Consider the following 22979-nt stretch of genomic DNA (forward strand, 5'->3'; position numbering starts at 1 on the left):
TTTTTTCGTTTTAGTTTGATCTTAAAAGCCATCTTCTAGATTTGAAGTTTTTACTTTAATGAACAAAAAATTCAAAAGAGGGGCTTCCCTGGTGGCGCAGTGGTTAAGAATCCGCCTGCCAATGCAGGGGACATGGGTTCGAGCCCTGGTCCGGGAAGATCCCACATGCCACGGAGCAACTAAGCCCGTGCGCCACAACTACTGAGCCTGCACTCTAGAGCCCGCGAGTCACAACTACTGAAGCCCACGTGCCACAATTACTGAAGCTCACGCACCTAGAGCCCGTGCTCCGCAATAAGAGAAGCCACCGCGACGAGAAGCCTGCACGCCGCAGTGAAGAGTAGCCCCCGCTCGCCACAACTAGAGAAAGCTCGCGCACAGCAACGAAGACCCAACGCAGCCAAAAATAAGTACATTAAAACAAAAAAAAAAGTTCAGGAGGGGAAAACATTCAAGAATGTCTCCATATGTAATTATTTAGGTATGAAAGAAAGATAAGGAGCTTCATAAATGTGGCCACAAAGTAACGTTTTTCTCTGCCTACATGGGAGGAGATCAGAATCATGTAATAGGGGTTGGTTCTGGCCCAGAATGAGTGCAAGATGTTGATAAGTGCCGTAAAGACTGTCAGTCAATCTTAAATTACTGCAAAGACTTACCTATAAACGGCTGTAATTTTGAGGCTACTCCAGGGCACCCATGAATAGGATGGATGGCCCCCTTGAGGAGCATAGGTAAGAGGGCCTATAGCTTGTCCAAGTAACGTACCAAGATTCAGACCCTTTCCCTTGGAGGGATCGAGGCAGTTAATGGTTTTCTAATGGTAACTAAGCCAAGAAAGGAAACATTAAATTTAGCATTTTATTTATTTAATAAAAATCCTTTAGGGGACTTCCCAGGCGGTCCAATGGTTAAGACTCCATGCTTCCACTGCAGGACATACGGGTTCGATCCCTGTTGGGGGAAGTAAGACTCCGCGTGCTGTGCAGCGCAGCCAAAAAAAAATTTTAGGTTTTTGACATTTAGGTCTGAAGGACGTTCTTAAAACAGCTCCAGTTTCACCTAATACAGCAACCCCCAAATGGTCCTGGCAATGTATATTCTAGAGCACAATGTCCCTATATTATATGGAAGGATGCTTTGATAACATAAATCCTCTGATCGATATTTGTGTATATCTCTGGAAGGTGTATTCTCTGAGCTTAAGTTCTACAACTTTTTAGCCTATCAATTGAGTCTTATTCTTGAGCACCATACTTGGAATTTTTACCAACTGTTTTCGTAATTAATGTGTCGGTACAATGTGATATCAAGTAGACCCCCCTGCCCCCCAGTTAACAATGCATGCATTAGTTATTTTGGTGAAAATTGATATATGCTGGATTGAATTAATTGAATGAACTGGTTGCTTTAATGTGTCTTAAACCGGACATGCAGTATTTAGACTGACACCAAGTACCAGGCAGTTATCCTGCTGTATTAGTTTGGTCGGGCTGCCATAATAATATATCACAGAATGGGTGGCTTGAATATCAGAAATTTATTTTCTCACCAAGATCAAGGTGCCCTCAGGTTTAGTTTCTCTGAGGCCTCTTCTTGGCTTGTGGATGCCGGCTTCTCTCTGTGTCCTCACTGTGTCCTCACCACTGGGCCGCCAGGGAATTCCCATGACCTTGGAGTTTATGCAATAAATTTTGATGAGCAGGACTATGTTTTCTGGAAGGATTAGAAGTAAATTCTGTCATCCAGAATTTGGTCTTTCCTCTGTGTGTGCCCATCCCTGGTGTCTCTATGTGTCCTAATCCCCTTCTATAAGGCACCAGGCAGAGTGGATTCGGATCCACCCTTACAGTCTCATTTTAACTTAGTCACCTCTTTAGAAACTTTCTCTCCAAATACAGCTATGTTCTTATGTGCTGGGGCTTAAAGCTTCAACATACAAATGTGGAGAGGATGCAGTTCAGCCCGGGACACCTGCCTTTATGATTGTCAGCTGGAAAGCCAGGTTTGGGACCAGGAAGCCTCCGTGGGAAGGCAGTCTGAGGCTGTCTACGCCAGGCTCCTGCCCCCACTCAGAAGGCTCTTCTGCTTAAACACGGGAAGGTTTGGGGAGTTTCTCCATAAAAGGAAACCAGTTATTCCACTGGAGTGAGAATATGCCTCCTCCAGCTGCTCCCTGCTTCTGGTACTGCCTTCTGGGGCTACATAGAACAAACTCACCTCCCTTTTCCACATCGCAGCCCTCTGAGTATTTGAAAACATTTATCGTGTCTTTCCTTTAATCTTTTCTCTTCTAGGCAGAACCTCCCCAGAGAAGACAAGCTGTCTCACATTCAAAGAAAAATGCCAGGGCTGATATATATATTTCAGATATGGATGTGCTTGATGGAAGCTTGCCAAGCATAACGGGGTATTAATTTCAATATTCCCACTTTTAAAGAAGAGTTTATTTCTCAGACTCTTTAAAACACGAGAACAGCTTAGTTTGCTTTAAACCAAGGATTACGTACTGGAGGAATTGATTGGAGGCCAGAAGTAAATTGATTCAGAAGTATATAAAGGAGTTCCCCTATCAAGGATGTTGCTAAAGGAGCTACTGCCACATAGAATGAAGACAATAGAAGAAAATACCCATACACGTGGGTATTTCTAACGCTGGAATCCTTAGTCACCCTTTCGGTACTTCACCCAGCATGATCATAAGCAGACAGCCTTTACACGATAACAGTAGCTAGAGATAAGAATAAGAGAAATCCCACTTTTCAAGTCATTGTTAGTTGTAAATAAAGTGGAAGGTCGAAAAGGTCCCCTTAGCAGAGCCACGGTTTGCCCCTAAGCAGCCTCTTGCAGAGAGCCCCCGGGATTCATCTCGAGCTCTGTGGCCTCACTTAGTAAAGCTCCATGTATGGGAATGGGATGCCTTCCTCACACTTGTCAAATCTTGGCCCTGACCGTTCCCCCAGTTGTGTTAATTTCTGATCAGTGTTCTAACACAGTAGGATTCTATCAGTGTCATCTTGATAAATGTATTACTATTGGCATCTGATGCTACTCTGATCTTAATCCCTTGGATAGCCCATTATCTCACCGAGTCCTTTTTGTCCTCCGTGTTCGGAAGATCTAACAATGATGGATCTTCATGTGAATCCACTTATTCAACATGCTGGGTTCGTGTGACCTCTTTCCGTCTAGAAACTCATGCACTTCATTTGTAGGAAGTTATGTCTTCCATTTCCCTCTTTTTCTTTGCTCTCTTTTCGAGATTACTATTGTTCAGATTTTAGAACTAGAATGATTCTAAGTAAAACTTTTTTTTTCCTCTAGTTTGTATCTCTTTATTCTTGGAGAACGTCCTCGAGAATAGATTTCACCTTGTCACTATATTTTTAATTTCTAAGAACTGATTTTTTTGTTCTAAACATTCATTCCTTTTTTTTTTTTTGGACTGTGCTGAGTGGCTTGCGGGATCTTAGTTCCCCGACCAGGGAGATTGAACCTGGGCCCTCAGCAGTGAAAGCTGGGAGTCCTAACCACTGGACCGCCAGGGAATTCCCATGACCTTGGAGTTTATGCAATAAATTTTGGTGAGCAGGACTATGTTTTCTTGAGGGATTAGAAGTAAATTCTGTCATCCAGAATTTACTCTTTGTCTAGGCAGTGAATTCCACCTTGACTTTAAAAAAAGATATACTTTTAAAGATCACACTCTAGATTTGCAGAAAAGTTGTCTTTACAAGTAAATTTTAATTCATGTGACTACAGGTTAAATAAATGTATTACTCTTGCAAGTGTAAATTTTTGCTTTGCAATTATTTTTGAAGCCAGTCTAAATATACTAGCTGACCTTTTAAGTTAAAAAAAAGAAAGTCATTTTAAGCACTTTATCATTGTGTATGATTACAGTAAAAGTTGCTGGGAAAATAATAGATTCAAATATATTCACTCAAATTAAGAGATAATGAAAGAGACAGATGTACCAATTAAATCTATCAATGGCAATTTAATTCCTTGCCGCTTAGAGACCAGCAGGAACTCATGTGTAGTCAAACCAAGTTAGGTTTATTTAGCCTCTGCTGCACCGAGGGAGGATTCTAGGCATGGGTGGCTCAGTAATGGAGTAATGTGGGAGGTGGGAGGACTTTTATTATAGGATTTGGGCTTATGCTGGATGATTCTGAGAAAACAAAGGAGTCATCTCTAGATTGGATGGTGAAGTAAGGGCAATTCTGTGATTGGATAGCTTGGTTGTTTCTGTCCAGGAGGCAAGGAGATGGAAGCAGGGCTAGAATTGTCATTGTGGGGGACTTCCCTGGTGGTCCAGTAGTTAAGACTCCACGCTTCCAGTGCAGGGGGTGCAGGTTGCACCCCTGGTCGGGGAACTAAGATCCCACATGAATTGTCATTGGGAAATGAGTTAGCCTAAAGGAGGGATGTTCAGTTATTTCTGTAGTTTTAGAAGTTGTGCCCTGGCCATATGTGGCTGTTGAACCCTTGGAATGTGGCTGATTCTACATGTGAAATAGTACAGAAAAGGAATGGAAAGTATTTCCCTAATAATTTTTCTTATTGAGTACCTATTGACGTAACCGGACATACTGGGTTTGATAAAATATATTAAAATTAACCTCAAGTGTTTATTTTTATTCTTTTTAATGTGACTACCGGAAAATTTAAAGTCAGGAATTCCCTGGCAGTCCAGTGGTTAGGACTTGGCTCTTTCACTGCCCGGGCGGCAACTAAGATCCTGCAAGTCATGTTGGGCGCCCAAAAAAAGAAAGAAAATTTAAAGCCTTGCATGTGGCTTGCTGACGGGCTCACATCACAATTCAGATGGACAGCTGTGGAATGTCAGTGGGTCTTGGGTAGGTAATTATCATTATTTCTTCCCAGTGTGAACCTTCAGCTGGCCCCTCGCTCCCACTCCTTTTGAGAAACACTTCAGGCAAATCAAAGATTGTCTCATTCTCTTCTGAAAAATCGAGAGGGAGCCTCAGGTTAATTACTTTTAGTGCAAGATGATGCTTCTCTTATTAGGATGCATTTCTGAGAAATTGATGATAAAGGGTATTCTTGCTTTTTATAGAAGTATTTTTCAAAGGACTTTTTAAAATGAGACTTAACTATATTTAAAGCAGTATTTATCAACCTTCTTTTCGTTACCGCTGCCCTGCCCTGCTGAGTCTTTTCAGACATTTTTTTCCCTAACGCTCCCTGCCCCCCACCTAAAATTTTAATAGAAGAGATATACTGTATATCAGTTTATGTAATATCTATATCTATATCTATATCTATCTAAATATGTATGTATGTATATATATACATATACACGCACATACACATATATACATATATATATATATATATATAAAATCTGTGCTTCATATATAAAGAGTAAGATGACCTATGAACTAATTTTTACCCCATGGGAGAATGTATAGTTTAAAGTAAGCACAATAGCTAACATTTATTATGCTTTTAGAATACACTCAGTAGTGCTGAGGCTAAACTTCATTTGCACCTCAGAATAACATTAACATGGGTGGTGTATTTATTCCCCCGTCAGTTGAAGCCCAGAGCCCAGAGATTTAAAAGAATATTTTACCCCGGCCACATTGCTATCAGAAGAACCAGAACTACAATTAGTTTCTCAACACTTTGGAATCTTCTTTAGACTAAACCAAAGATGAGAGTTCAGAGTCCTAAGAGGAATAGAAGAGTTGAACACAAAGCACTCAGGAAAGAATTTGAAATCTATGCAGATACTTGACCAAATTTGGTAGTGAAACATCTTTTTGCTTATTTCCTAATTTTTAAAAGATCACACTTTGACTTTAATCTGCTTGCTAATTTATATATTCCATGATCGGGAGTTGATCATGGTTTAGACTGCCTTGCATTTTTAATGGAAAATCGGAGGTATTGCTCTAAGGTTCAAAGTCCAGCAGTGCTGGACCACCCCGTGCAACCCCAAGCTGGATGTCAAAGGTGCCTGCATTCTAACCGTGAAAGTAACAGAGGTTGTTGTAGAAGATGTGTAAAGTGTTGGAGAATATCAGGGCAGAAATTACCCATAATTCCACTGTGGTTGGCTTTTGTTAGTCTTCTTTCTGGGCTCTTTTCTTCCTCACCCTCACTTATGTGCAGATATATATGCATTTTAGAAAGCAAAGATTCTATTGAATATATAGTTTATATACTGAACAAAGAGGTGTGTGGCTTTCAATATCCATGTAAGCATTTCTCCTTGTCATTAACTGCTTCAAACATGTTGTTTTGCCAGATAGTCCACTGAAGAGTTAAATGTGCTATTTTCCTAGTATTGGGACACTTAGGTTCTTTAAATATTATATGTCCCAAGCAGTTAAATTTTCATACATAAATCTATACTTTCATTTGGTATAGCTAATAAAAGCAGAATTGCCAAAGCAAAAAATATAAAAACATGTGAACTCAGTAAGAGGAGAAATAAACTTATTCTGCATCACTTTTATTACTTGGATTGAGTTTTTTAATAATTTTCCCCTTGACTCGTTTTTTTTCTTTTTTCTTTTTTTTGGATAAATTATCTTAAGTGACTTTTAAATCCCCCTTAGCTTTTCTATTGTATTACAATAGTCCCTTTGAGGAGCTAGTCTTCAGATTATTTGTCTTGAGGATTTTGAATCAAAATAACCACGTCTACACAAACATGTCCAACTCAACTGGACCGTAAAATCCAATTAGCTGGTATTTGTCTGTGTTCATAGCAGAGCAGCAGAGACTTGAAAATACACTGAGCCCAGGAGAACCTGCCCAATGCATTTAATTCAGTGTACATATTCATCTTCTTCATGGTTATTAGTTTGCAGCAGCTTCTAACTCAACCTGAGATTATCTCTGAAGCATTTTAAAGGGGTAACAGTGCATAGATGCTCCTTTAGATCTCACCTGCCCTTTGCAGCCAGAGGAAAAGTGACCTCACTGGGTTTGGGTTTATCTTCCTCCGAGTGTAAAACTGAGGTGAAAAGAAAACGGAAGGATGGGGTGATGGGCGGGGGCTAGATTTGGTGTGAGTCCAAGTCAACAGTTTCCGATGATGCTCAGTTTTGGGTTAAGTACTCACGCCTCCTTGGAAGAAGTTAATGAACATAGTGTCAGTGCTAATCCTGGTGTCTTGGTCCTTGTCTTTATTGCAGCGTTTTGTCCACTAGTCCAGCCTCCCCTGACTGCGAGGCTTCCTCAGCTCTCATCCTGAGTCACCACTTTGTGAGTTGTGTCCGAATGTTTCCACTATTTCCATCTCCTAATCCTCTCCACTCTGGGCTTCTGATGCCATTTTCTCCTTGATGCCCGCTAATCTCTGTCCATTCTCAGAGCCCTTCTTCAGATTCCTCTTCCTCAGGGTTCCAGACCTTTGACTTCACCTGCCTCATACCATTCCGATGATCTCAGAGATGCATGTGGCTGCTGCTGCCTTCCTGCATCCAACAGTGGGTGATGTAACTTTTGACTCCTTCCTCTCCTTGGTCACCACGGTTTCCATCAATTTTATTTCTCGAGCATCTTCCTCCTTGTCATTACTGCCTGCTTACTTCTTCTAAATCACAGTTCAAATTTTGTGCCACCAACTCTACTCTAAAACCTCCAATGATTCCCTGCAGCCTCCAGAACTCATACAGAATTCTTTTATTTTTTTCTTAAAAAGATAGCTTTAATGAAATATTCACATACCATGCAATTGATCCATTTAAAGTATAATGTCTGGGACTTCCCTGGTGCACAGTGGTTAAGAATCCGCCTGCCAGTGCAGGGGACACGGGTTCAAGCCCTGGTCCGGGAAGATCCCACATGCCGCGGAGCAACTAAGCCCGTGCGCCACAACTAATGAGCCTGCAAGCCACAATTATTGAGCCCACGTGTCACAACTACTGACGCCTGCGCACCTAGAGCCTGTGTTTCACGACAAAAGAAGCCACCACAATGAGAAGCCTGCGCACCGCATCGAAGAGTAACCCCTGCTCGCCGCAACTAGAAAAAGCCTGCATGCATCAATGAAGACCCAATGCGGCCAAAAAAAAAAAAAGTATACATGTCAGTGGTTTTTAGTATATTCACAGAATTGTACCACCATCACCACAGTCAATTTTAGCACATTTTCATTTCCTCGTAAAGAACCCCCTTACCTGTTAGCAGTCTTTCCAACTCTTTGGTTCTGAGTAACTGCTACTCCACTTTATGTCTTTATAGATTTGCCTGTTTCTAATGGAATTAAATAATATGACACTGTGTGCTCTTTTGTGACTAGCTTCTTTCACTTAGCAATATTTTTTCAGTGGTTTTCCATGTTATAACATGTATAAATAGTCCATTTCCTTTTGTTACTGAATAATGTTCCATTGGAAAGATAAACCAGATTTTATTCTTCCATGCATCAGTTGATGGACATTTGGGTTGCTTCTACTTTTATGCCTGCTATAAATAATGCTGCTACCAATATTCTTGTACAAGTTTTTGTGTGGACGTAGGTTTTCACTTTTCTTGGGTATATATCTAGGAGTAGAATTGCTGGGTCATACGGTAAATCTCTGTTCAACATTTTGAGGAATTGCCGGACTGTTTTCCAAAGCAGCTGACCTTTCACCTTCCCACTACCAATGTATGAGGGTCCAGTTTCTCCTTTCTTTGTTATATTGTCTGTCTTTCTGATTACAGCCATCCTAGTGAGTGTGAATTGGTATCTCATTGTGGGGTTTGATTTGCATTTCCCTAATGGCTCACGATGTTGAGCATCTTTTCACGTGCTCATCAGTCATTTGTGTTATCTACCTTAGAGGAACATCAGCTCAGATCCTTCATCCTTTCTTTTTTTGGCCACGCCGCACAGCTTGTGGGATTTTAGTTCCCTGACCAGGGATTGAACCCGGGCCACAGCAGGGAAAGCGCTGAGTCCTAACCACTGGACCACTGAGGAATTCCTGATCCATTTTTTAATTGTGTTATTTGGTACAAAGTTCTTAAGATGTCATTCAAAGCTCTTCATAATCTGGCCTCCAATGTAATCTTTCTTGTCTCATTTCCGGTTGTCACCTCTGTCCCTCCCTTCTGGTCTCCCCAAGTAGACGCTGAGCCTGTAGCTATAAAGGACTCATTTATATTCCCTAAATGTTGTGTTCCGTCGTGCCTTTCAGGATGCTGTTCGTTCCCTCTGTGGGACTGCCTTCCTCTGTGCCTCAGGTAGGGCTATCCCCTCACATCCCCCATCCTTTCAGAGGCTAGCAGAGATGATACCTGAGGTGGGTTAAACTGGAGCGTGCATGCTTCTTCCTTTGGTGTGTCTACCACCCAAGACTGAGCTCCCCGAGGTCAAGGACAGTATCCAATTGTATCCCTAGGGGCTTAGCATAATTAACATGGAGTAAGAACTTGGTAAATATTTGTTGAATGAACCATGAAGTTTTGGGAAAACACGTTTTTTGTCATCCACCTATTTATGATATTGGTAAACATTTTCCCATCATTTTTGCTTTGGGTGATGACGTCTTCCTCTAAAAATTCTGATGTAACAAAAACAAGCAAATAGGGAATGAAAGTAGTAACCAGAGAAAGTTGCCTGCATTGTACACTGACCTCAAGTCTGATCTTTACTCCAGCTTTTATCCTGATTGATGACCTTTCTTTGTAAATCCAAGACACACAGCGGCTTATCGGGCAGCCTGCCACATGCCCTGTCCTTGATTACTCTTCAAGGTGGATGGAGGTCAAAGGAGGACTGTCTGCTAAGAGAGGCAACAACTTGCCACGTGATCCCTTGCTCTGCTTTCTGGTTTAAACCACCACTCCAAGAATATCAAACGGGCTGTGTCACTGTCTTCACCAATGTCTTGAAAAGAAACAAAGTTTATGCACCAAAGCTGAATAGTGATACATTTACCTTTTTAAATGTTGTTGTTTTTAAATTTTATTTATTTATTTTTGGCTGCGTTGGGTCTTCGTTGCTGCACACGGGCTTTCTCTAGTTGCGGCGAGCGGGGTCTACTCTTCATTGCGGTGCGCGGGCTTCTCATTGCAGTGGCTTCTCTTGTTGCGGAGCATGGGCTCTAGGTGTGCGGGCTTCAGTAGTTGTGGCTCACAGGCTCTGGGCACGCAGGCTCAGTAGTTGTGGCGCACGGGCTTAGTTGCTCCGCGGCACGTGTAATCTTCCGGGACCAGGGCTCAAACCCATGTCCCCCGCATTGGCAGGCAGATTCTTAACCACTGTGCCACCAGGGAAGCCCTGGACCTTGCATTTGTAACTAGTGATGTTTCTTCCATTCAGCTCAGGCGAACAGCTGATGCCTGTCCTATTGTTAGAATTTGGACTTTTTAGAAAGGAAAGGAGCTGGTGGCACAGCCAAGCAAGGGGAGAATCAACAGATGCACCCAGAACTTGAATATGTGTATTTCAGGCGGCGCCGGATGCTAGCCATCTGTGGTCCCCAACTGCTGGTGCTGAGAAATGATGCAGAGCTGGGAGGTCAGACCCTGGAGGTTGCCCAGGCCGATACACACGCTTGGGAAGACTGTAGACCACTCATTTAATGTACAGTGGTCTACATTAAATGCAGCCTTCAGGGTCGGCTTTATCCATGATTTGCACAGCTAGGACTCTCGAGGGTTGGGGGTGGGGTGGCGGAGAGAGGAATGTGGAGCTGCCCAGACCCCTTAACTCTATGGACTGCACAGGGACCATTAACACCAGCAACGTTTCAGCTAGGGAAGATAAAGTTTAGGAAACTGCTAAGTGGCTCACTCGGGGAATCAGCTCCCAGGCCTCAGGACAAGGCGCATCACTCCCTGGTCCCACTTGGACGTATGGCCAGGCTGGGCGTTCGCCAGAACATGAGGGAAATCCAATCTATGGAGGCTGAACTGATTTCTGTAACAAGGTCTGGTTGCCAGAAACGGTGCCGCCTTAACCTTGCTCGGTGTAGGCCTGATAGGGTGCGTAGCGCCCCCTGGTGGCCAGAGGGAGCAACTACGTGCCATGCCAGCCAACAAGTCTGTCCTCATTAGCATTTTCTTTTCTTTTCTTTTCTTTTCTTTTTCTTTTAATTCTTGACCGCGTTGGGTCTTCATTGCTGAACGCGGGCCTTTTCTAGTTGCAGCAAGTGGGGACTACTCTTCGTTGCGGTGCACAGGCTTCTCATTGCGGTGGCTTCTCTTGTTGCGGAGCATGGGCTCTAGGCACACAGGCTTCAGTAGTTGTGGCACGTGGGAGTAGTGTGCCTCGCGGGCTCTAGAGTGCAGGCTCAGTAGTTGTGGCGCACGGGCTTAGTTGCTCCACGGCATGTGGGATCTTCCCGGATCAGGGCTTGAACCCGTGTCCCCTGCATTGGCAGGCGGATTCCTAACCACTGCACCACCAGGGAAGCCCTTACTAGCCTTTCTTGATAATTCTGTTCCCCTCCCCCCTCCTCTTTCCTGTGCCCAATCTGGTCCACTCCAAGCCCCCCACCTTCCTCCCTGCCCCCGAGCAATGATGAACAAAATCTTCACTGCCTGAAGAAAAAAAGCAATAGTAAACCTTTCTTTTGTTTACTTAGGGGGAGAGCCTGTGCTAATGGGGTCGGACAGGCAAGGCATGAAGAGATAAAGAGAAAAAGGATGAAAAAAGAAACAAACCCAGGAGGGCCTAAATGGAAATAGTGTGTCAAAATCGTAAGAACCCCCCAACTTATCCTGTGTCTTTATATAGAACAAATCTGAAGTTTTAGTGAAAAAAAGATTTTACAAATTTAGGGCTGCTTGAAAATTTCTGAACTTTAAATGTCGGCTCTGACTGATTTTCATGCTGTGTGCCTGTATGTTAGGGATGCCATAGTGTCTCTAAGTTGGAATACGGCGTAGTTTGAAAGTTAACTAACTTCTACCATGGCTTGGCGTGGGGCGGGGAGGGGCGGGGAACAGACGTAATGCTCATGTATTTGGACTTCGAAAAAGTTGCCTGGACCAAGTGTTGAAGACACATGTTCGCCTTGTAACAGCCCTTCTCAGAGTTCAGGAAACAGGGCAGCTGAGGGTTGCCAACCCCGGATCAGCGCAGTGTGTGTGCCTGTGTGAGAAGCAGGTGGTGAAAATATAAAAAGCTATAGGTACTAAAAAGGAAAGCATTTTTCCACCTAATCAGCCTCTAAACAAACATAAGGGTACGGAACACAGTCTTTTTTTTAATGGCAGTGGGATTTAATATGTGTGTGGTTATTTCCTTTAAGTAATGTTAAGAGCTAAGAGACAAGTAAGTCGGTGCCAGGAATGAAGTAACGGTTTAGATAACATGCCGCTGACTCTGGTCTTATTCATCCCAGCAACTCGGAAACCCTCCCTGGGTCTCTCTGCAGAGCCTTACTGACCACGAACAGAGGCCGGCTACAGGGAGGGCTCCTCTCCTTTAAAGCGAAACACATGACTGGAGAGCGCCGAGCCCAGTCCCGGAGCGCAGGGAGGGCGGGCCAGCCCCGGGCCCCCAGCCCGCCGGCCCGGATGGGTGGGTGAGTCCTTGCATAATTAGCCAGGGAAATGCAGCCTCAGTCCGCTTCCGGCTGCAGCTCCGCAGGCACCTCTGGCTCTCCCAGATCTTCCGAAGGTGGCCTGGCGCTTCGTTCTTGCGGATCACAGCGTAGACCGCCGGGGGAGGGGGAGGGGCGCCGGCAAGACCCCGTGCGGCCCCAGCCAACCGCCCGAAGAGGCCGAGGGCGGCCGCTCTTCCCGCTCGGAGTGCGCCGTCCAAGATGCTGGGGATCATCACCATCACAGGTAAGGCGGAAGCCGGGTCAGCTGTGTCCTGCCTCCGTGGCAGGTGGAGGAACCTGCATTTGGACATGGGCGGGTCGGGGGCCGCAGGGCAGCGGCTGGACATCCTGATGGGCGTTTAACGCTCTCACTGTGCTGACTTTTTGATCAGAAGATCATTCTCTTTTGGGCTCAGCAGGCAGCAAGCAAACCCAACGTTTTCTTTTTGCCTTTGCAGGAATCTTCCTGACCCGGGCCCAGGGGAGACCTGGAATGCATTTTGGGAGGGGTTGCACCTCTTCCCCTGGTGGAGGGGAACGACAACCCCACCCCAACAGATGCAAGTTAGATTGGGGTGAATTTGAAAACGGGTTGTGAAAGCCTAATTGCTTGCTATAGTCATTTAAAAAAGGTAAATTCCTGCAGTATTTGACATTTTGACCTGCTTATTAGGAACTGGCAGTGAAGGTACACTTGGCCATTTAGGGGATGAAAATGTTATCTCTGGTTTGTGTGGTGGGTGTTTTTTTGGGGGGGGGGAGTAGAAAGGGATAGCTTTATTGCTTTGGTAGGCAAAAGGGGACACTTCAGGTCTTGCCTTGAAAAACTGTGTCCCAACCCAGGACAGAATTTAATGAGGGGCTTCATAAGGATACTTCACGAGCGGGGTTGCTGACAAGATGAGAGTGTGCGCAGGGTCTCGGGTGGCTGGTTTCCTAATCTTGAGGAGCTTCTCTGGTTCCTTCAATCTGGCCTCGGATGGTTTCTTGGCTGCGCTGATTAGCAACTGTTCGAATCCACCCTTTGGAACTCAGGGAAGGTCATGGAGGCTGGAGTCTTGCCTGGTCTCAGGACTTAATGAAGCTCAGGTTCTTGATGTCTCATCGCAGAAAGAATTCAGTGAGAGACAGAGTGATAGGTAAGAAGCGGATTTATTTAGAGGGAAACACACTCCACAGGACAGAGTGTGGCCCATCTCAGAAGTTGAGAAAGGCCTGTGTGGTGGTTCTCATAAAGCCATAGTTACTGTAAAATTGGTGACTAACAGGCAACAGTATTTGGGCAGTGAATAATAAAAATGTATGTTTCTTAAGCTTGCTTTCTAGAAATCTGGCTGTTGAGTGTGAATGATAATATTTAATACCTACCTCCAGCAAATAAGTTACAGACATCAAACTTGTGGAACGTACTCAGAGCCCCTCTTGCTTGTCATGTGATCTTCTCATGCTGATGTACTGTAGCCTGACTCCTTAGGAACCTGCCTGTTTTCTCCTCCTTTCTGCCTTTTGCCCCCATCAAAATTCAACTCCATTTGCTAATTTAGGTTTATAAGACCAGCTCTTCTCTAAATATTTGAGATCTTTGTTCTCCAAATACATGTTTTCTTAAAACGGCAGCATAGAATTTCTAGGACTTAAAATTTTTCTCCGTATCTCTCACGTCCTATAGATGAGCTTGTTTACTTTGAAATTTCCTTAAAATTCCTTCCCCAAGTTAACTCAACTTGCCTTTCTACCCTGTACGTACCGTGAAAATTTACACGATACCTAGAAAGTATTATTAGACTACACAAAACTTAAAAATCAAAAACACAAAATTCATTTTTTCCCCAGATCATTAATTTTTCTATGAGTGAGATACATAAATGCTCAACCCTGAGATAACCTGCCTGGGGGCGTGGTTTGTGCGGTGTCACAGCTGGGGGTGGGGCTTCTATGATCATGACTTTTTCCAGGTGCTTTTTGTGTACAGTGTAATCTTTATTATATTCACTATTTGATGAGTTTAGCACATGCTCAGTTTCTTATGGGAAAGGAAGGTGATCCTTTTTAAGCAGAAGTTAACAAACTTGAGATACTTGGGGGCTTTAAAAAATTGGTTCAGATAATCCTAATGGGATGCTACATGAATGGAAACAGTTGCAAGGGCTGTCTGATTTTTAAGGCAGCTTTAAATAATTGGGTCAATTGCCTTCTGAGTTTTATTACAATGTTGGTATGAAGGATGTGGCAAAATATTGCGTTTTTTCCTGGTAAAAAGAACGTGTGCAGAAAATCTTAAACTCCAAAAGGTTCATAGCAAATAAACATTTCATAATGGAAGAAGTAAAAATTAAAAAGGAGTTTCAACCGTCTTTTTTTTTTTTTCCTCTGCAAGTTATTCTGATGAGGAAGATTTACAATCAATAGTCTTTAAATAACTAGTCAGAATCTTGAAAAGCAATGAAGGCTTTTAAAATTGGCATTCAGGATTAATTGAATAGCAAAGGTTTTTGTAACTTCGGGATTGCTCATTTAAATAATGTAGGAGAGGGACTTCCCTGACGGTTCAGTGGTTAGAACCCCTCGCTGCCAATGCAGGGGGCCTGGGTTCCATCCCTGGTAGGGGAACTAGATCCCCCCATGCTGCAACTAAGAGCCTGAATGCCACAACTAAAGATCCCGCATGCAGCAACTAAGATCCAGCGTAGCCTAAATAAATAAATAAAAATATTTTTTAAATAATATAGGAGAAAGTTATTCTCGGCTGCTTTAGTAGGACTGCCTTACGTGAGAATGTGTTTCAGTTTCACAATTAATAGGAAGGGAGCAGGATTGATGACATTTTTGTAGAACTGCTTAGGAATGAGTTTTCATTTTGTGAAGCACGGAAAGCTGTCACCTAATACTGACCATTATTCTCCCCTCCTCAGACCCTGTGCGCACAACCCCCTGAAGTGAACACAGCAGACCTTCAAGTAGGAGATGGTCGATTATTCACATCACATTCTGTTGCCTTTCCTGAAGTCTTTCCCTCACATCATGTTAGCAGTAGCTTAGTTTAAGAACTAGAAAATAAGTGATTGGACACGATGATGAAAGAGGTATCCCCCCCCACCCGTGTATCAGTGGCATGCCAGCAAAAAAAACAAAAAAACGCCACCTTTTTGAATTAGGAAAATCTCTTTCCTGTTTTCCCTAACTCACACAGTATTGAGACAAATATAGAGTTATCATGAGGAATTAGGGCAACAGTATTCTTTATGTCTAAAGTAAACTGGGAAGAAAGAATCCTCCAATATTCACAAAAGTTCTAGATGATTGATAATGCACTTCTTTATGCAAATCACTTTACAAGATTAAAAAAATCCCCCCCCCACATGGCTGCTTCTCTCTGCTGTGCAGGCAGACTAGTTATCAAGGGATTTGTGAGACCTGAAATTAATACCCTCACAACTCTGGCCCAGTAACTGCCGTGTACCGAGTGCCCACTCTGAGGTGGCCATTATCATGATTTCCCACAAAAATCCTGCAAAAAGTGGTTTTTGTAACCCCCTTTTTAACATGAAAACTAAGTTTCTCTGTGTTCCACAGCTACTAAGAAGCACAGCTGTGGGCTTCCCTGGTGGCGCAGTGGTTGAGAGTCCGCCTGCCAATGCAGGCGACACGGGTTCGTGCCCCGGTCCGGGAAGATCCCACCTGCCGCGGAGCGGCTGGGCCCATGAGCCATGGCCCCTGAGCCTGTGCGTCCGGAGCCTGTGCTCCGCAACGGGAGAGGCCACAACAGTGAGAGGCCCGCGTACCGCAAAAAAAAAAAAAAAGCACAGCTGTAGAATAGCTTGTAAAGGACCTCTTTCTCGTTGTGTAACGGATGCTGATTTGACTTCGTGGTGCCCACAGTTTTACGTGCCTGCCCAGGTGTATAAGCGACCACGGGACGTCACTGTCAAGGCCAGGGCCGACGATGAGCATCACCTGTATGCTCCTGTGTGGGGTTCTGCTTCTCTGAGTTTCAACCCCAGTTACACGTCTCCCCTTGGAGGTTTCGTGGTTGATCAGAATGAGAATAGTTGGTTGGGTGTGTAAGATATAGAGATGGATTTAGAATGTGGAGAATTCCTGGAAAAATTTCAGGGCAATGCTGCAAATCATGGGGGAAAGTTAACCAGTTCCAGATGTCACAGCAAGCAGCCCCAATTTGCGTGGGGAACGGAGAGCATGGGTTATACTAAACCGAAAAAAAGAATCAATGTTATAGCTGTTTACAATATTGCACTTTTTATTTGACAAACATATCTAAGTTTGGATAAAAACATTAACATTTTGTAATCTATAATATGACATGTTCCTTAAAGGTTTTTTTTTTTTCTTTTAAACCTCTAAAGTAAAAGAAAACAAGTCATACTTTTATCTCTTAATCTCTGAGTATTTGGAAGAGTGAGAAAAGAATGCTGATCTTGCAGCTTTTGGACCCACAAATGGTTGTTGCATTTTGTGGAGCTTGGGAGCAGGGTGTCTGCATGGGAAGCAGGGTTCAGTACAGGACCTTTAACCTCTTGTGATCATGGACCCTTTGGGACTTGGAAGGTGGAGGATTATGAAATTATTCACAGGGAAAATGTATATTCGCCCATACTCATAGATCTCCTGTGCTTGATTTTATAAATTGGCATTGACTGGACATTTATCTGCAGATAAGCATAGTTTAGTAGACAATAACACCGAAAAAGGAAAAGCTTTGACAATTCTCTTCCAAAGTGGAATTTCTGTCCACGAAATGCTTTCAAGTTTTGGTTTCTTTCGACGCTACTGAAGATATAACTATTCGTATATTTTCACAGTTATTTGTCTTCATTAATGTTCTGCTGTAGTTTTTTTTAGCCTTGGAAGGGCTTGTTAAGCTGTTCAAAACATTAAACAACTCATAGGTTATTACTGTTACAGATATGCTATAAGTTTTCCTATTATGTAGTACCTAAGGATAGTTTATACTTTTAAAAGTAAAAATATAGGGGCAGAAAGTATGTACTACCAGCTGTCATTTTTCTTCTCCGTTTCACTTTCCACACTTTTTTCTTTAAGGAGACCTTTCGGGACTTCCCTGGCGGTCCAGTGGTTAAGACTCCGCACTTCCACTGCCTGGGGCCAGGGTTCGATCCCTGGTTGGGGAACTAAGATCCCACAAGCGGCGCAGTGTGACTAAAAAAAGAAAAGAAAAGGAGACCTTTCATTTGTCTTAGAAAAACATAAAGACAAACAAAAAGCTTATTCAAAGTCTTTGATAAAACTTCAGAAGCTGCACCATCGCTTCACCCGTCACTCGCCTTTATCTTTTCTGCATCTATAAAGCTGTATGTCCACCCTAAAGAGGCTCCTTCTGGGGCATATGCAGAAAATTAAGTGAGTGAAAGCACTTCCTATGTCATTTTTAAATCATCTTTTTCTTTTCCAAGTAATGTTTCCAACGTAGTAACACTCACTCACAAAGGCATATGACTAGAATCTCCTCCCAGAAAAAGGGACTAGAAATATTTGGTTTCTATGTTGATGTTTATTTACGAAGCAAGACTTATGATGTTGATGCCACTAACGGTTTTAGTGGAAAACCATGTTGACACAAATCACGTGTCCAGGTAAGACTATGTTTAGGGTACTGCCGATGAGTGTGGGGATCCTTGCAAGAACTGTAGTATTTTCTTGCCCTTTGAAGTGTCTGCGGGGTGGGGAGAGGACCAGTGACGAGCAGGACTGCATGGAGATGAAGCATTTGCTGGTTCCGCCTCCTAGAGCTTTCCCAGTTGACACATTGACCGACTCCCTTTCCCAACCTTTTGGCCATCTTTGATGACTGGCGAGAACGTGGAGTTTCTAGGTAAACCGCAGCATCACTGAATATATGAGCACTGTGTTTGGACTTTATGGGTATCTGAGAAACTTGCAGGATTAATAGCAGCGTTCTGCAAAATGGCTGGATAATTCAAAGCCCCACATGCGGGATAATTATACATTGTATCAGAAAGGCCCACCCTAAACCAGTTATTTTGTGGAAGGTCTTTTTGGATGCCAAGAAAGTGCATCCCCAAATCAGTGATGCTTAGATGATGAAGCTTTTTGATTTTCCTCTTCCTATCCAACTGGACAAATCTAAGGCAGACAGCAATTCCATAGGGAGCTCATGTGTCAGATTAGAGCAGAGCAGGTTTTAAAGTCATTTAAAAGTAAACGTATTAATGAAATGCTTGTAAGTGTGGTTGTGAGTAGATTCTGCTATGCTAAGTCTGAACAGGTGAACACTGGACTATCTTCCCCGAAAGCCGTCTCCACCATTATTATCTGCTTCCTGTCACTCATCTGCTTCTTCCACTCCCAACAGCTGGACCTGCTGGCGTGGTCCGCCCCTCCATACCACCCCACGTTTTTTTTTTTTTTTTTTTTTGCGCTACGCGGGCCTCTCACTGTTGGTAGCCTCTCCCGTTGCGGAGCACAGGCTCCGGATGCGCAGGCTCAGCGGCCATGGCTCACGGGCCCAGCCGCTCCGCGGCAGGTGGGATCTTCCCGGACCGGGGCACGAACCCGCGTCCCCTGCATCGGCAGGCGGACTCTCAACCACTGCGCCAGCAGGGAAGCCCCACCCCACATTTTTTGGCTGTTATTCTTTTTTCTTTTTTTTTTTTTTTTGATAAGTTGATTATAATTTCATGGATTATAAGCTGTATTGTTACATTTTTACACTGATATTTATTTATTTATCTGTTCTTTTATGCGTTTAACAGCCTCCTTGTTTGCTCACCAAGCTGAGATCTTTGAACTCACTTAGAACCTGCATGCAGACAGCTCATAGAAACACCTTTAAAGAGCTTTCTGCTAACCACAAACTGGAACGTGGGTGGGACGGATGATGGTCTGGGAGTCTCCGCCTTCAGCCGGAACCTGGGAAATGTGGGGTGATTTTGCTGTACTGTGTACAGCTGGGCTGGGAAAGCAGGGAAGGGGAGGAAGGGAGTTCCAGACAGAAAGTAGAGCTCATCTACGTGTGACCTTAACTTGGTCCAAAATCGGGGAAAAGGATCTAGATCTGGGTGCAAATAAACAAGAAGAGAGCAGACAGGGAGCTAACTCAGAATGCCCATTTTGCCCCTTGAAGTGTTTATGCTGGGAGTCGAAGAGGTAAAAACAGGTGTGATATGACTTCACAGAACTTGAAAGAGCACCTAAACTTCATGTATTGATGGGTTTCTGCAGCGTCTTGTGGTGCTGAAGTGGTGCTGAAGGTCTAGGAGTGTCTCAAGGCTGCCAGGAGAGCTGAAGGCTGCTCAAGACTGCCCTCTTCTGTTCAAAAACTCCTTCCCGGGTTTGGGCAATGGCTTTATACATGTGAGTGTGATAATGAAAAACTGGACCAACATAAATTGTCTAAAAACAGGGGGACATAAAAAGAAATTATGCAACCAGTATGTCATAGTTGTGAAGACTATTAGATAATTTATCCAGAAGAAAATACAGATATTAATAGCCGTCATCACTGGACATAGTCTTTATGGATGTTACTCCCAATTTTCTGTATTTTTAAATCTTCTGCAATTCATATAGATCACTGTTGGAATTGGTAAAAAGTAATTAAAAGCAAGTATTTCTGTTCTGAGGAAAACGTGAAGCAAAAAAAAAAAAAGCCGTTCTAATGGCTTTTGTTTTATTTTTATTCTAGACTGCCAGTTGATGTTTTACCCTCCTAACTAGCCTTTGCTAGTAGCGGAGGGGACCTATGTTACAGGTGAGGGCACTGAGAACAGAAACTTCAAGAGATGTGCCCAAGGGCCCAGTGCTAGTAGGTGGTGCAGTTGAAATTTAAACACCAGTCTGTCTCTAGAACTTCTGGTCTTTAATCTTCTTCCTTTCTACCTGAATTCTGTCTCTTCTTTGAGGGGTAGGGGAAGAGTTTTTCTGTTATTTAATTCATTGGTAAAAATTTGTTTTATGGTATATAATGTGAGGCAAAGAGCCGCTAAAATCAGGTAGGGTGAATCGTTACCGTCTCCATTTTTGTTGTTCTCTATATTTTCATTAGTCATCTGCACTCGTTCATTCTTCTGATTGTTTAAAACAATAACTTCAAACTTAGAGGAAGTAACAAAAATAAAAATGGTACAGGGCACATCATGTACTCTTCACCTAGATTCACTTCTTAACATTTGCCTCATTTGTTTCATTATTTACTCTCTCGCTCTATGTTGGAAAACAAAACAAAATAAAAAACCAATATACAGGTTCCTGTTATGTCTTATGTAGGCATGAGATGTGGAGCTTTCTGAATCATCTGAGGAAAGGTTATGTACATCATGGTCCTTCACTCTTAAATGCTTCAGTGTGTGCTTCCTAAGAATAGAGATATTTCCTTTCATAATCGTAGTACCGTTATCAATGTCAGATATTTACCTTATCACAATACTTATTTTATAATCTACCATTCTTTTTTCCATCTTGTCAGTTATCTAATAAGGTCCTTCTTAGCATTCTCCCCTTGCACTGCAAGAGCCGTCCTCAGGTCAGGTATTACATCATAATCTGTTTAGCCTCTTAATCTGGAACATCTGTATAACCTTTGTCTTTTAGATATTGGCATGTTCCAAGCATATAGTTCTTTTCCCATTTCTACCACATTCCTTATTTTGTGTTTGTTTTCTCCTAATTGGATTTAGGTTGTGCATTCTTAGCCGCAGATGACATTGTTTCCTTCTCAAGGTATTGTACACAATGTCCATCTGTCCCTCGTAGGTTGACGTTGAGCTGTTCGATTTCACCACCCTTTCGACTATTAGGCATGTAAGTATCCAGCCCAACTCCCCCCCTCCCCCATTTAGCGCCCATTGATTCTTATTTATTTATTTATTTATTTACGGCCGAGTTGGGTCTTCGTGGCTACATGCGGACTTTCTCTAGTTGCGGCGAGTGGGGCTACTCTTCGTTGCAGTGCAGTGGCTTCTCTTGTTGCAGACCACAGGCTCTAGGGCTCGTGGGCTTCAGGAGTTGGCACGCGGGCTCAGTAGTTGTGGCGCACAGGCTTAGTTGCTCCGCGGCATGTTGCTCCACGGGATCTTCCCGGACCAGGGATTGAACCCGTGTCCCCTGCATTGGCAGGCGGATTCTTAACCACTGCACCACCAGGGAAGTCCAGCACCCATTGATTCTTGCTTTTATCCAGTCTTTACCTTGACAAAGTGACAAAATGATGGTCAGGTGATCTTACAACATTTTTAAAAATTTTTTTATTGAAGTAGAGTTGATGTACAATGTTATATAAGTTACAGGTGTACTCAGGTGATCTTTTGAATCATTATCTTTGAGTGGGCGTATAGGATATATGTGTTATTTCTTTTTTTAAAGCATGACTGTAACCATGAAAAAAACGCTTTTTACACTGAAATAGAATTTGAATTGCTGTCCACATCAGACATATAGCAATTTTTCTCTTAAGTGTAGGTGTTGACATGTCTAAATAATTTTCCTTGTCATAAGTGGCATTTACAAATTGTAAAGTTACAGTGTTTGGAGAATAAGAATTTTAATGCTTTGAGAGTACATGGAGTTTATTTTTCTTTTACCATTTTGTAAAACGCAGACTTTATTTCTTAGAGCAGTTTTAGGGTCACAGCAAGAAAGAGTGGAAAGTACAGTTCCTATACACTCCCTAACCCCACACATGCCTAGCCTCTCCCACTATCAGCGTCCCACACCAGAGCGGTACATTTGTTGCCATCCATGAGCCTACGCTGACATCGTTATCACTCAAAGTCGATAGTTTACATTGGTGTGGGTTCGTTTACATTGGTTCACTCTTGGTGGTGTACATTCTGTGGGTTTGAACAAATGTATAATGACATGTATCTAGAGTATCATGCAGAGTATTTCACCGTCCTAAAAAGTCCTCCCTGCTCTGCCTGTGCATCCCTCCCACCTCCCTACCCCCGTAACACTGATCTTTTTATTGTCTCCACAGTTGTGCGTTTTCCAGAATGCCGTGGAGTTGCAATCGTACAGTATGTAGCCTTTTCAGTTCGGCTTCTTTCACTTAGCCATATGCACGTGTTAAGGCTCCTCCATGTCTTCACGATTTGCTAGCTTGTCTTTAGTGCTGAATAATATTTTATTGCCTGTATATACCACCATAGTTTATTTATCCATTCACCTATGAAGATTGGTTGCTTCCGAGTTTTTGCAATTGTGAGTAAAGCTGCTATAAACATCCATGTGTGGGTTCTTGTGTGGACATGTTTTCAACTCACACCAAATGTGGGTATGAGTAAATACCAAGAATATTTAGGGAAAAACCAAGGAGCATAATTGCTGGATCAGATGGTAAGAGTGTGTTTGGTTTTGCAAGAAACTGCCCCACTGTCTTCCCAAGTGGCTATACCGTTTTGCATTTCCCACATACAACCATGTTTGAAGTCAGTTTATTCCCCTGTAAACCAGCTG

At 43.1% G+C, this 22979-nt stretch overlaps 1 protein-coding gene across 2 annotated transcripts in view; it reads left to right on the forward strand.

Annotated features, from left to right (window-relative positions):
* Positions 1-22979, forward strand: part of AKAP12 (A-kinase anchoring protein 12) — a 102857-nt gene that overhangs the window by 63695 nt on the left and 16183 nt on the right. Inside the window, exon 1 of one of the 2 annotated variants that reach the window (XM_082669439.1) lies at positions 12641-12771. The exons of the other annotated variant lie outside the window; for it this stretch is intronic. Within the exon in view, the coding sequence (XP_082525565.1) occupies positions 12747-12771 (25 nt within the window). The 5' untranslated portion in view covers positions 12641-12746. Of the gene's footprint in view, positions 1-12640; positions 12772-22979 lie in introns of those variants that run through there. 2 annotated transcript variants of the gene reach the window in all.

Source organism: Grampus griseus, assembly GCF_964374135.1.
Source record: "Grampus griseus genome assembly, chromosome: 13".
NCBI lineage: Eukaryota > Metazoa > Chordata > Mammalia > Artiodactyla > Delphinidae > Grampus > Grampus griseus.